Source organism: Chiloscyllium plagiosum, unplaced genomic scaffold (genome assembly GCF_037043375.1).
Source record: "Chiloscyllium plagiosum isolate Xiang-an unplaced genomic scaffold, Cpla_swu_hap1 HiC_scaffold_5, whole genome shotgun sequence".
NCBI lineage: Eukaryota > Metazoa > Chordata > Chondrichthyes > Orectolobiformes > Hemiscylliidae > Chiloscyllium > Chiloscyllium plagiosum.
This window is the reverse complement of record NW_028270143.1, coordinates 70,333,246-70,347,183: the sequence shown is the minus strand read 5'-3', so window position 1 is coordinate 70,347,183 and position 13,938 is coordinate 70,333,246. Positions and strand designations below refer to the sequence as shown.

General features: G+C 39.6%; 1 protein-coding gene across 6 annotated transcripts in view; it reads left to right on the top strand.

Annotated features, from left to right (window-relative positions):
• Positions 1-13,938, top strand: part of satb1b (SATB homeobox 1b) — a 132,452-nt gene that overhangs the window by 70,798 nt on the left and 47,716 nt on the right. For all 6 annotated transcript variants that reach the window (XM_087987291.1, XM_087987295.1, XM_087987290.1 and 3 more), the window contains one exon: positions 222-377. In XM_087987291.1, the coding sequence (XP_087843417.1) occupies positions 222-377 (156 nt within the window). The remainder of the gene's footprint in view (positions 1-221; positions 378-13,938) is intronic.

Here is a 13,938-nt window from a genome sequence, read left to right as displayed (position 1 = left end):
AGGAATTGTCCTCTCCCACAGACTTTAGGAAGAAATGTACTGGTAATGCTGAGTTCCAGATAACCACCATAATTCACTCAAGCTTGTGCTTTTTGTAAGTTATGTGTATTTTATATTAGTGGAAGAATCCCATTAACACATTATCAGCAGGGAGATATCCCCTTTCTGTTTAAACTTCTTTCTTATAGTATATTATTAACTGAGATTAAACCTTTATCTAGGTCAAAACGTCCTCCATTACAACTGAATGGAATGGTAAATCGGAAGGCTGTGCACTTAATATTAATGCTTCCATTTACGATGAGATTCAGCAGGAAATGAAGAGGGCCAAAGTGTCCCAAGCATTATTTGCTAAGGTTGCAGCAACAAAGAGCCAGGTAAGAAATAGGTGCAGTCTGCTTGTACTGCAAAGATCATTTCTGATATGCACAGACTAATTGACCATCGTACAGAACCTTTGCTGTTTAGTCATTTATATTATAAGAAAGGTCTTTTGGCACATAATGCTCATAGGTGAAAGTAATTGTGAATGGAATATATTTGCCTTATTCGTCAAAAGCAAATTTAATGTAGTTTATGTTTTATATTGTTACATTTATTTTTACTGCTTTGATTATAGAAATGACAATTTGCAATGTAACCATAAACAGTTTTAATAGATTTGTACGATATTCTTCAGTCCACTATTTTGATAGAGGAGAACTATAGATTATCTTTGCAAGTGGGAAGATGGGTTAATACGGCTCAGGGACTTGGTCATGATTTGCTAATGGCTTTTTAATTGTTAATATCAGTGAGAAAAATAGGATTGTGCTCGTGCTTCTCTTTAGTTGGAATACTTTCACCTGACCAGCAATCTAGGTGGGTGTCAAAACTTACTGAGGGTATCCAGTTTTTTTGAGGGAAACCACTCTTAGGAGTCAGAACTGAAAGTTTCTGGTAAAGTGTCAAGAGTTCAAGAATCACTGAAGTAGCTCTTGCATGTTAGTTCTTTATTTTATGTTCCACATGTGGACCTTCAATGCAGGAAATTGTTAGTTTGGCTCAGTTGGTGGCACTCATCTCTGAGTTCAGTCTTGGGAATGTCTTTTAAACTGATACCTTTACACAATTCTGAGCGAGTATTGGACTGCTGTCTTTTAGAGGACATGTTTATTCTAAGGCCTTCTGTCTATTCAGATAGATGCAAATGTTGGAAGGAGAGTACAAAGTTGTCCTAGATATCTTTCTTTCTTTAGTTAGCCCCACTAAAGACAGGTTAATCAGTCAGTCATTTGTTTTTATGATATCCTCAAACAAATTGACCATCATGCAGAACATACACTGTGTAGTCACTTCTATTATGAAAAGAAAGGTTGTTTCAGAGCAGAAAATGCTTGATTTGGATATTATAAAGAGTAGTTGCGAGCCAAGTAGTTTTGCTACATTTGTGGCTGCCAGTCGTTCATCAAAAAGCAAATTTAATGTAGTTTTCTATTTTTTTTTAAAGGGTTACTTTTATTTTTATCATTTGATTATAAAAATGACCATTTTCAATGTTACATCATATAGATTTTAGTGGTTTTGTCTGACAGTCTTCTGCCTGCTAGTTTAGTGCAGGAGAGCATATCTGTTTGAATGATTGCAGCGTCTTTCAAATCTGCTTTTGGTATTTCCTGCATCATCAAGAATGATGATGACTGACAGTAATTAAAAGTAACTTATGTGGATGTAAAGTGCTTTGGGACATCTTAAGCATACAATAAGGTGCTATGTAAATGCAAACTTAACCTACGTTTCATGATCAATAAGAAATATAACAGTAATACTTCGTTGATATTGTTATTATTAATTTGCTTTAACATATTCAGCATATTATTGTTTGTTTCCAATACATAACTGAAAGCACACAACATTTGCTCCTTCTTCATTTATTGATCTTATATTTATTTGTTCTGCAGTATGTATGATAGGGCAATGACCAAGCAGCGATACTTATTAATTGAAGGTAATGAATATGTTGCGAACAGGTTTTAAGCATTATAGCAAAGAATATTATCAACAGTCCCAGCTAAAATGGTAGAACCATTTGCAGATTGGGAAAGTGAATGCTGAGGAGGTCTTGTCAAGGCTCTTGCCCACAATCACAGTTTTAAATCCCACCTCCAGGGTTCCCAAACAACTAGGCAGGGTGGTTGGGATGACATGTTCATTCTGTGATCAGATGGATTTCCTGGCATGGGTTATAAATGCTGACCAGCTCTTGGATGTTTGAGACTGAAGCAGCTTCAGAATTGTACAGACCACCTGAGCATTCTGTCTTCCGCATCTCTCACTCTACAGCGTATTGTTGTTTGGAGATTTGAGGTGCTGCAGGGAGGTGACCTATCCAAAGGACAGGAAGAAAGGGCCAGCCTCAGTCTCTCAAAACAAGTAGGCATTGTGAAAGGTGAATGTCACCAGCAAAAATGTGGTCCCTCTAACCTGGTGACACTGTGCCAACATGACTCAGGAACTTAGGTCCGAATGGCAGATAATTTCCAAAATACATTAAGAACCCTGCAGTTTGACATTGCCACCCTTCCTCAGGACAATGCAGCACATATATCTTTACCTCTCTTTACAGACAACTTCTCACATCCCATCTGAGCAGTAAACACTTTCACTATATATTGCCCTTTTACCTTCTTGTACCCATTCCTCACAGCCACTCTGTAAAAATGGTGTCCTTCCCTCTTCTCCAAACAAGCTCAAACCCTCCACTTTCTCACCTTTTAAGAAAAGACATAACTTGGTGAGAGGCAGAAATCTTGATTTTTTGGGGAAGGGTGTAGAGGTGCAGTTCTGTCATGACAAGCACATTAATTAAAGACTACCTGCCCCTGGGATAAGAAGGTCTAATTCCAGGAGACTGCACATGTTTGCAGTAATCTGTCTTGAGAGGCTGAAGCACTGGTTCATTTTCAGTCATGTTGAGGAAACTGATTCTCTGCTTATTTACGCTGTGTTGAGAGGTCTCAACTCCCCCCAGGTAAAGCTTGATGTCCATGATCTTTGCCCTGTCTTGTTTGATGTGGCAGAGGAGTAAGCAACTCCAGGTATTGACCCTGCTCATGTTGTTGACAGTGACTTTGCCCCTTTTGCACCTCATCAGAGGTGACAGAGATACAACAGATAGGCAGCAAGCCTTGAAGGAGACTGAAAGCAGGGCAGTGCAACCAAAGGTTAATGAAGTTCGAGACAAGGAGTTGGTAATCCCAGATGATATTGTTTGAGAGAAAACTTTAAACAGCAGTCTTTCTAATGGCCATCGTGGGAACTGTTCATTGTAAATGATCAATTTGCCACTTCATCAGAAGGAGTTTTTTCCTATTGACCACTCTGATGAGTTTCTGACAGACCATGACACCAGTACTCTGTTTGGAAAATCCCCAAAACTAAAGGTTAAAGTAATTCTTCTTTCTTTGTAAGTAGCTTATTTTCCTGAGAGATCCAAATGAGTTCTATGCTTGCTTCAGTACCAGCCTAGTGAGGCCCTGAAGAAGGTAGGATTAGATTAGATTAGATTACTTTACAGTGTGGAAACAGGCCCTTCGGCCCAATAAGTCCACACCGACCCACTGAAGCGCAACCCACCCATACCCCTACATTTACCCCTTACCTAACACTACGGACAATTTAGCATGGCCAATTCACCTGACCTGCACATCTTTGGACTGTGGGAGGAAACCGGAACACCAGGAGGAAACCCACGCAGACACGAGGAGAATGTGCAAACTCCACACAGTCAGTCGCCTGAGGCGGGAATTGAACCTGGGTCTCTGACGCTGTGAGGTAGCAGTGCTAACCACTGTGCCACCGTTCCGCCCATAAGGATGAAGTTGGGTTCCTGATAATTTCAGAAACAAAAACAAAAGTTGCTGGAAAAGCTCAGCAACATCTGTCAGCATCTGTCAGCATCATCCTGGATGGATTCAAAGCACGAGGGATGAAACTTGAGTTGGAATTCATGTGGGGTGAGTCAAACTGGCAGCAGTCACTGAGGAATGTGATGTGGCTGTGGAAGTGAGTTCCAGCAAATACCTGGTCAAATACCAGAAGCGACAGTGAAATTAATGTTGGTGGACAAGAAAAAAGATTTGATTGGAAATCCCATCAGAGAGAGGAGAGAGGACCTGTTGAGCTTTTCCAGCAACTTCTGTTTTCGTTTCTGATTTTCAGCATCTGCAGTTCTTTCGGTCCTGGTAATTTCAGGCCATTTAACTTCCCACCTTCACCTGAACCTATCTGCACTTGGCTGTAAAAAACAAAATTCGCAGTGTTTGGTGATTGAATTTTTTCTTATGGTGACCATTTTCAGATGCAAAAGAATGAAACCTAAGAATGCAAGCTGCTGGAGTATTCCTTCAGTTCAAGTCCATGTCAGATAGTAACCATAAAAGTCATGCAGGCTATAGCATAAGGCTATTTTAGAGTCAGAATGCACCTACAGTAAACTGAAAAAAAAACACAAAGGAATAAGTCAGAACAATGATCTTCATAAAAATATATTTTGTTCGTTATTTGTCTAACAATTAAATAATGTCAATAAACACAGGAATGTTAACCATCAAGGTACAGGCATAACAGAAACACATGTGGCTGTAATGGTGTTTGTGTGTGTCCAATAATATAAAGTGAGCTGAATTTGCAAGTTGTCCATTGTTTAAGTATTGTTACTCAATACCAATGACTGTACACATTGTGGATGTTAGGCCTCAGTAACTCTTGAATGAAAAGAGAGTTTTGGAAAATGCCTCCAACGACACTATTCATTCTCTTCAAGAAAGCCCATATGAATAGTATTTTGATAGAATCTGCGGAAGGGATGGGTGATACCATAGCTTGAAATCCTGCATGAATTGCTACTTTATATTATTCTGGCAATTTACAGTATATTGACTGCACTATTTATCACCAGTGAATGTAAACATAGTTATAGCACTCATGGGGTATATAGCACATAATCAGTGATATAGCAGAGTACACAGCAGAGAAGTAAAATTATCATTTTTGTTTTTGCTAAGAGCAAGGATACTGCTTCGTAAAGGATTTGACAACATCAGGCATTACCTGTAACTGTTTATATAGCAACGCAGATATATTTCTTTGGAGACATATCTGTTCAGAAAGGGAGCCATTATATAAATGAATTATATTTCATGGGGAAGGAGGGTATGTGTATCACTTGCTGAATGAATATACAGTCTGCCACAAAACACACCCAGAGTTAGAACTCCAGTATCAAAGGGAGGTTTCTACGTATTGAAGATTTATGTGTGGTTTACTTCCTTCCATTAGAGTACTGTGGTAAAGCCTTATCGCCTGTCTTTTGTCCACTTTAATGGAACATGTCTTTCAAATGTCTGCCATGGAACATTAGATAAATTCAGTGCCACCTGTCAGATCTTGCCTTGAATTGCCAATAATGTGGACATGATGGAAACATATATCTTTTGCAGGACAACAGATCATGAAGGGTTTCAGAGTTCACCGAGAAGTCAAAATAATCTGCTTGCAGAGATCTAGTGCTTCATCAGTCTTAGCTTTTGACAAAAGCCTGAAGCAAAAATGAAAACATGCCCTCTTAATGCAGTCAAGAATTTTGAAGTTCAAACAGAAACCCCCTGCCAATACAGTGACTCCCATTACAGGCATACTCCTGGTCCCAATGAAAATTTAGCATTCATGCTTGAGATGCACTTCCATCAATGGAAACTTCGGAGCAATCTTCCCTCAGTAGCTGTTTCTCTGGAAAATCATTTAAAAGTGGCAAATCAATGTCTTGGTTTTGGCACTGAAGTTTAAGGGGACAATTGGGCATTTATAACATGATCAATAAATTCAAGGCTGTGTGCATTGTAAGATTGGAAGGTATATTTAGCACTGAGATGCTAGTTTAGTCCATTTTTATGGTATGCTTATAACCAAGTATTGTGGTTTCAGAGTTGTAGAATTAGAAAAAAAGTGCCTTATTCAACCTTCGAAGCAGTGAAAATATTTATGGTGATAACTCAACAGGAAGAGAGACACATTATGTTTTCTATAACCATGTGAAACTATATTAAATAAGCTGAACATTGATTGGTTTTTTGTTTATAATGGATTGTGCTTATTCAGAAAATAGGAATATCAAATATGGTACAAGCATGTATTTAAAGGTATACTAATTATAAAACATGGAAATTTCATAAGTGTTGAATCTCAATATTTTCTATATATTGGCAACTAATAATTCTTTTAATGGATGTTAATCATAAAATATTGAAACATCCTTGAATTAACCAGTATAATCTTCTCATTTTGTATCAAATTATTGTTCCCTTTGAAGATTGATATTCTTTAAGGCTGCCCTGATGAGCACAAGCTGAAAAACTTCAACAGGATGTCTTTTTTTTGCAAAACTCCAGTTGCATGCTACCAAACAACTATTTGTGTTTGCTTTTGTTCAAAGTATTTCAAATTCTGGAGAAATGCTGGAGAACAAAATGCTGGAGAAACTCAGCAGATTGGGCAGTATCGGTGGACAGAGACAGAAAAATAGGATGAAGAAGAAGAAAAATTATTGGAACTGAAATGTTAACTCAGATTTTCTCTCCAGGTGGTGCCAGACTTGCCAGGCTTCCTGAGCATGTTCTGCAGCTGCTTTTTCACCTATCTCTTTCTTTGCTCATGCCTTCTTGTGACAGGGTTAGACAGGAAGGGGAGTCTCAATTTCTCGCAATATGCAGCAAAATCCAACAATTTTTCCAATGTGTTTTGGAATGTATTGAAACATCAACCTTTTCTCTCCACTGAGAATCGTTTTAGCAGTTTAAGGAGTCTAAAATATTGTTGAATTAGGACTTGCTGCCCTGTGGCCTCATTGCAATGTGTTACTAGTGCAATATGCAGCTTTTTAATCAAGGAACAAGATTATGCAGGAGTACCAGCTAATTTCAATACACTATTCTTCTATTCTACCTCATCACTTAAACAAACGATTGGTACATTCAAAGTTGTTAGCTGCTCGTTATCAATAACTGGTACATTCTCTATGGCAGTACCTCTGCCAAACGGAATCCACTTGTCAATCAACTAGCACTCCCTTTTCAAACTGAATATGTGCTGTTTTCCCTTCCTATTGCGTGCAAGACAGAAAACTTTACCAAAAAGTATTTTTTCTTCTCTAGAATACTCATTCTGTGCCACCAAATGACTATTTGTGCGACTGAGTGTTAGTACCAGTTAAGGAGAGGAATGGCCCAATTGGTATTATCTCTAGTGTATTAATCCAGAAATTCAGCTAATGTTCTGGGGCCTGGGTCCAAACCCCATCACAGCAGATAGTGGAATTTCAACTCATCACATAAATCTGTAATTAAAAATCTACTGTTGACCATGACACCATTGTCGATTGTCAGAAAATCCCATCTAGCTCACTATAGAATAGATTTGCTTCGATATGGAAACAAGCCATTCGGCCTAACAAGTCCACACCAACCCTCCGAAGATCATCCTACCCATACCCATCCCTCTACCCTAACCTTGTAACACTACATTTCCCATGGCTAATGCACCTAACCCATACATCCCTGAACACTGTGGGTAATTTAATATGGCCAATCTATCTAACCTTCGCATCTTTGGACTGTGGGAGGAAACCAGTGCACCCAAAGGAAACCCACGCAGACACGGGGAGAATGTGCAAACTCCAAACAGACAGTCGCCCGAGACCGGGATCGAATCTGGGTCCTTGGCACTGTGAGGCAGCAGTGCTAACCACTAATGTCCTTCAGGGCAGGAAATCTTCCATCCTCACCTGGTCTGGCCTACATGGGACTCCCGATCCCAACTGCCCTCTGAAATAGCTTAGCAAGCCATTCATTGTACCAATCGCTATGAAGTCTCAACAAAGAAATGAAACTGGATGGACCACCTGGCATCGACTTTGGCAGAAGACAATGGCAGAAACAGCCCTGTCGACCCTGCAAAGTCCTCCTCACTAACATCTGGGGGCTAGTGCCAAATTTGGGAGAGCTGTCTCACACGTCAAGCAACAGTAAGACAGTCTTACCGCAAATTCAACCCAAACTCTGGGTCAGATATGTAGATGATACCTTTGTAATCATTAAAAACACAGAAATAGAGAACACACACCGGATCATCAACGCCACACTCACAGGAATCCGATTCACTAGAGAGGAAGAAAAGGACAACCAACTCCTATTCCTAGATGTGATGGTACAGAGAACACCGAACGGAGAATTCACCACAAAGGTATACAGGAAAGCCACACACACAGACCAAGTCCTAAACTACGAAAGCAACCACCCCAACACACACAAAAGAAGTTGCGTCAAGACATTGTTCAAAAGGGCCACAACACACTGCAGTACACCAGAACTGCAAAGAGAGGAAGAAGAACACGTATACAAGGTATTCGCCAAAAACGGATATCCCCGCAATTTCATCAACAGATGCCTAATGGAAAGACAACGGAATGAGGACATGCCACAACCCAAAGGACTAGCCACACTACCATACATCAAAAACATTTCCGAATTGACAGCCAGACTACTGCGACCACTAGGACTCATAACATGACACAAACCGACAGCCACTCTCAGACAACAACTCACCAGGACGAAGGACCCGATACCCAGCATGAGCAAAACCAATGTAGTGTACAAAATCCCATGCAAGGACTGCACAAAACACTATATAGGACAAACAGGAAGACAGCTAACGATCCGCATCCATGAACACCAACTAGCCACGAAACGACATGACCAGCTATCCTTAGTAGCCACACACTCGGATGACAAGCAACATGAGTTCGACTGGGACAACACCACTATTATAGGACAAGCCAAACAGAGAACAGCCAGGGAATTCCTGGAGGCATGGCACTCATCCACAGATTCAATCAATAAGCACATCGACCTGGACCCAATATACCGGCCACTGCAGAAGATAGCTGGAACTGACAACTGGAAGCGGCAGATACAAATCACTATAAATGCCGGAGGAAACATCACAGAAGCGCTTCACAGGAGGCTCCCAAACACTGAGGATGTCACCTAGACGGGATGAAACGTCTGCAACACAAATTCCCAGCTCGGCGAACAGAACCACAACAATGAGCACCCGAGCCACAAATCTTCTCCCAAACTTTGAATATATATATACAGCAGCTACAGGAGCAGTTAAGAGGCTTTGAATACTGTGGTGAGAAACTCACCTCTTGACTCTCCAAAGTCTGTCTGCCATCTACAAGGCACAAGTCAGGAGTGTGATGAAATACTTCCCACTTGCCTGAATGGATGCAGCTCCAGCAACATTCCAGAAGCTTGACACCATCCAGGGCACAGCATGATTGGCACTACATCCTCAAACATGCACTCTCTCTACCATTGACACTTGGTAACAGCAGTGGGTACTGTCTGCAAGATGCACCACAGAAGTTTACCAAAGATTCATGGATCACACCTTCCAAACCCATGACTGCTTCCATCTAGAAGGGCAAGGACAGCAGATACATGGGAATGCCACTACCTGCAAGGTGCCCTCCAAGCCACTTGCCTCCCTGACTTAAAAATGCATCACCATTTCTTCAGTGATGCTGGATCAAAATCCTGGAATTCTGTCTCTAAAGGCATTGTGGGTCAACCACAGCAGGTGGACTGTAGCAATTCAAGAAGGCAGCTCACCACCACCTTCTCAAGGGCAAGTAGGGATTGGCAATAAATGTTGGCCAGCCAGGGACATCCATGTCCCACAAGTGAATAAAAAATGTCCACATGGAAAGAATTCAGGGTAGATGAGCCAGATTTTGAGTAATATCTTAAGATACTACTTAAGAGAGTAGAGTACAAAGAGTGGCAGAGAATAAACAGAGTGAATTTGAAAGCTTAGAGCTTTGTCAGCTGAAGGCATGGCTGCCACTGGTGGAGCAATTTAAATCAAGGACGCTGAAGTTGCTACAGTTGGAGGATCATAGGCACCTTAGAAGGTTGTAGAGTTGGAGGCGATTATTGAGATAATGAGGTGTCAGACCATGGAGAAACTTGGGAAAAGATATGAGTTTTAAAATTGAGGCATTGCTTAACAGTGAATCAGTGAGCACAGAGGTGATGGCTACTGGGTTTGGATGATGTCAGATTTACTGAGGGCAGAACATGTGACCTTGGCATAGAATGTTGGCTAAGTCAGTCATTTCCTCTGCTCTGAGAAATGCACAAGTACTGTGCTCATGTTGCTGTTCCATGGCAAAGCTTAATTCGGTACAAGGTGCTCCAACAGTTTTTTTTTGTTATTCCTCTGTGCAGCACACTACACACTGATACCAACTATTGGTAAATGGAAGTTGGGAAAAAAAAAGAATTACTGTCATTAGATAGTTAGTGAGACACCATCACAATAATGGAACATGGAAGTCATCCAGTAAAACGTGTCAGTGGTCAGTCATGTTGGCTCTGCTTCACTGGAATTTTTAAAATATGGTTGCTAAGAACTGTTGGAGAGATCAAGGAATGGTATAATTTCAAATGTGGGACTCTGAAGTGATGTATCCAGGGTTTCCTGTCATTGATGGTAGTGTTTGCCCTAAGTACTGAGCAGAATAGCTCAACACAGAATTAGAATGCTAAGCAGATGTTACTGAGTAGAAAATTAAAACCTAAAAGTATGTAAATAAAGGTAAAACAAGATATTTGAATCATTGGAATAAGGAAATGTATGTGGCATGGTCAACAATCAGATATACTTATTGAAGATTTCAGTTACTTCTGAGAACCTTGTCAACATCAACTTTCAGTGAAGGTGATTGGCAAACCAGTTGTGTGAAATGTTCAGTCATGTGGTGTGGAAATAAAGATTAGGTTTTTCAAAAGCCATTAAAAAAACACTTAACCATCTTAAATGTTATTGCCTATAGAAAATCTGTTGCTATGTGGTCTGACATTTAACTTGTAGGAAAAATTTTATTACAACTCCACAAATTGAATTCTACAATGAAAAACTGAAGTTACTCAGCAGAAATGTACAATGAATGCAGAGGAAATCTGGATTCTCTCAACTTCTGGCTTCTCATAACTCAAATTTCTAATGGTGTGGGTGGCACAGTTTTGCCTTTTATAAACCACATATTACTAACACCCACAGTTTTTTTTCTAGGAATAAAACTGATATTGCTGTTTTTACAGGGAGGGAGGGACTTAATAGATATTAGTAACAGAAACATCCAAGTAGGAGGTAACAAGAAGACTCCGGCTGCCATTCATCTATTAACACCCCAATGTAAAAGTTGTGGGTTTATTTTGCATAATTGGTGTTAGCTGAAAGTAATCAAAACCTGGTAACTGTTTGCCAATAGACCACATTCCTGATCTCCAGAGCAGCAGCATGAGTCCTGGTCCCGAGAGAACTTTTCCGTCAAAATCAATTGACATAGTCTGGAAAAGTTTAGTCAATTCTCTACTGAGCCAGCAGTGAAGAGATTCAGATTAACTTTAACTGTATATTGCATCAAGTGGGATAAAGAACTTGTCATGATGGTCTCTGGTTTTGGAAATGGACCACCCTGTTTCAGTAACTGAAATCTTGCCCTTTCCTTTGGAGAGATTACTGGTTGAACTATCTCATCCAGGCTGAAATGGTGGCTGTTTCAACAGACAAAAAGTGGGGGACTAGTCTGAGCAATTAATAAAACAAATAAAATTGTTGGAAATTGTTTTTGCATTTTGTAATTTTCAAAATATAAATTTCATTGTGATGTAACAATCTGTGCTTTTGGCAAAATAAGTTAGCTTTTTAGGCAGTATTTTGCTGTATAATAAGGTGTCTAATCCTTATTACTGGTTTGTTGATGCAAAAACTCCTTTAAATTGACCATTTCAACACATGGTTTCCCTTGAAACTAGCTGTGATAATTAGCATGGGTCTAATGAGACAGAATGTCACTGATCCTGTGCTGAACTGTTGTGTATCAACGCCACAGACAGGAACTGTCAAGCCTGCCATCTGTGACAAGTCCTGTGCAGGCCTGGCATGTTAAAATTATAGGCTTGAGCATGCTCACTAGAGTGTGATGAACCAATGGCTTATCTTCATCTTTGCAAAAGCTGTGTTGCATATTTTTTTCCTCTGGCAGACCACACAGGGGCTTGTTCTGAAGAACATTTTCACTAATCTGATCAGTCAGCCAAATACTTCGGGAAAACTGCTTTAATGATCCACTAATTACCACAAGTCAATATGAACTATATTATTAGTCTGAGGGAAAATATTCCATTAGGTCTCCCCCTTGGGAGTTCCTCTGCTTTGTGATGTCACAGAGTCATAGCCCCTTCTTGTAATTAATTTTATTTACACACGCAGACTCAGAAGGTCACACCTGCACAACCCAAGTCAACCAGGGAGCTGGTGGCACTCGGGTTTAATCAGATCTGTCATAATTACCATTATGCATGTTTCTGACACATACTGTGAAATATTTCAATTTAACTGCCGCTAACAGAAGAACCAGATGTACTATGAGTACGGCAGCACTGGAAATATTATTCCTAAAGATAAGCTTTCCCTTTCCTCTGTAGTTAATGTGCCACAGTAGCTGAAATATCCAGTAAATTATGATCTTGAAAGCAGAGTAGGGTTGATAACAGCCGATTAGACAGTTTAACCACAAACAGCTTGTTCATTTTTCAGAAATGCAAACCACATGTTCCAAATAATTGTATTTCCTGTATTTTTATAAGTTTTATTACTTTTGCTTTCTATGCTACTGTTTTCCTTCCTCCTTTTTTGTGTTACATTTATCTTTTAAAATTCTTGGATAGAATAAAAGCTGATGACTTTGGTTAACCCTTTGAGTTTGTGAAGTATACTTTCCGCACCCTTTCTATTAGGTAAATTTGGTTATTCATAGAATATGACTAATGGAGAATTGTCTTTGTTCTCTACTCTGTTGACTTGCCACCAAAGATTTTACACTGGAATTTTGTAAATTTGCACATGCATAAACACTACAGTTCTTTCAAAAATTGCAGTGCAACTTGTGAACTGTCAACGACATCGTAAGTGCTTGTCAGAAAATTTGTTTCTTTTGTTCTCTGAATTTTATTTGTTCTCTAATTTGGAAAATTAGTCAAATGGTACTTTTTTCCTTATTTCTCCAAAATTGGTTTCTGCTAAGTCCAATTAGATACTGACTATCGGATTTAATGGGGTAATTCCCAGTCTGGCAGTAATTTTAACACTAGCTTATCAGAGCCTAGACATTAAGTTGGATTCAGACAGTATTTATTGTGGTTCACAATTTCCTATAATAAAATTTCACACAATTGAAGTAAATGCTACTAATTAGCCTACTATTGGGAGGATAGGAAAGCTGAAGTGAATTTATAGACACTATAAATTCCAAATTGTTTATTCTATATACTCCATTGGAATTATATAAAGCAGGTCTAATCTCCCCAACCTGAGGAAGGGTACAAACATTGCAGTTATTACATTGGAGCAAAGAAAGGCTGAACAGATAGGAGGGCACTATTTCTAAGGGAAATAGTTTAAATATGATATCTAAGTTTGTCAGAAGATATAGTGCAGATGTAGGCTGTCAGAAATTTGTGGTCTAATATTGAAAACCAATTTAACTACATTTACCATGGCAATGAAAGTGAAACAACAATCTTGTCACATAAGTCACCAGTAAGTTATTTTGTACAGGTTACTGTATCCACCCATGTTTAGTTAGAGTCAAGAGTGTAGGACTGGAAAAGCACAGCAGGTCAGGCAGCATCCGAGGAGCAGGAGAATCGGACATTTCGGCTGTGCTTTTTCAGCATCACACTCTTGACTCTGAGCTCCAGCATCTGCAGCCCTCACTTTCTCCATATTTAGTTAGAGGCTATTAAATATTGGGATCTGTACCCCTTTCCA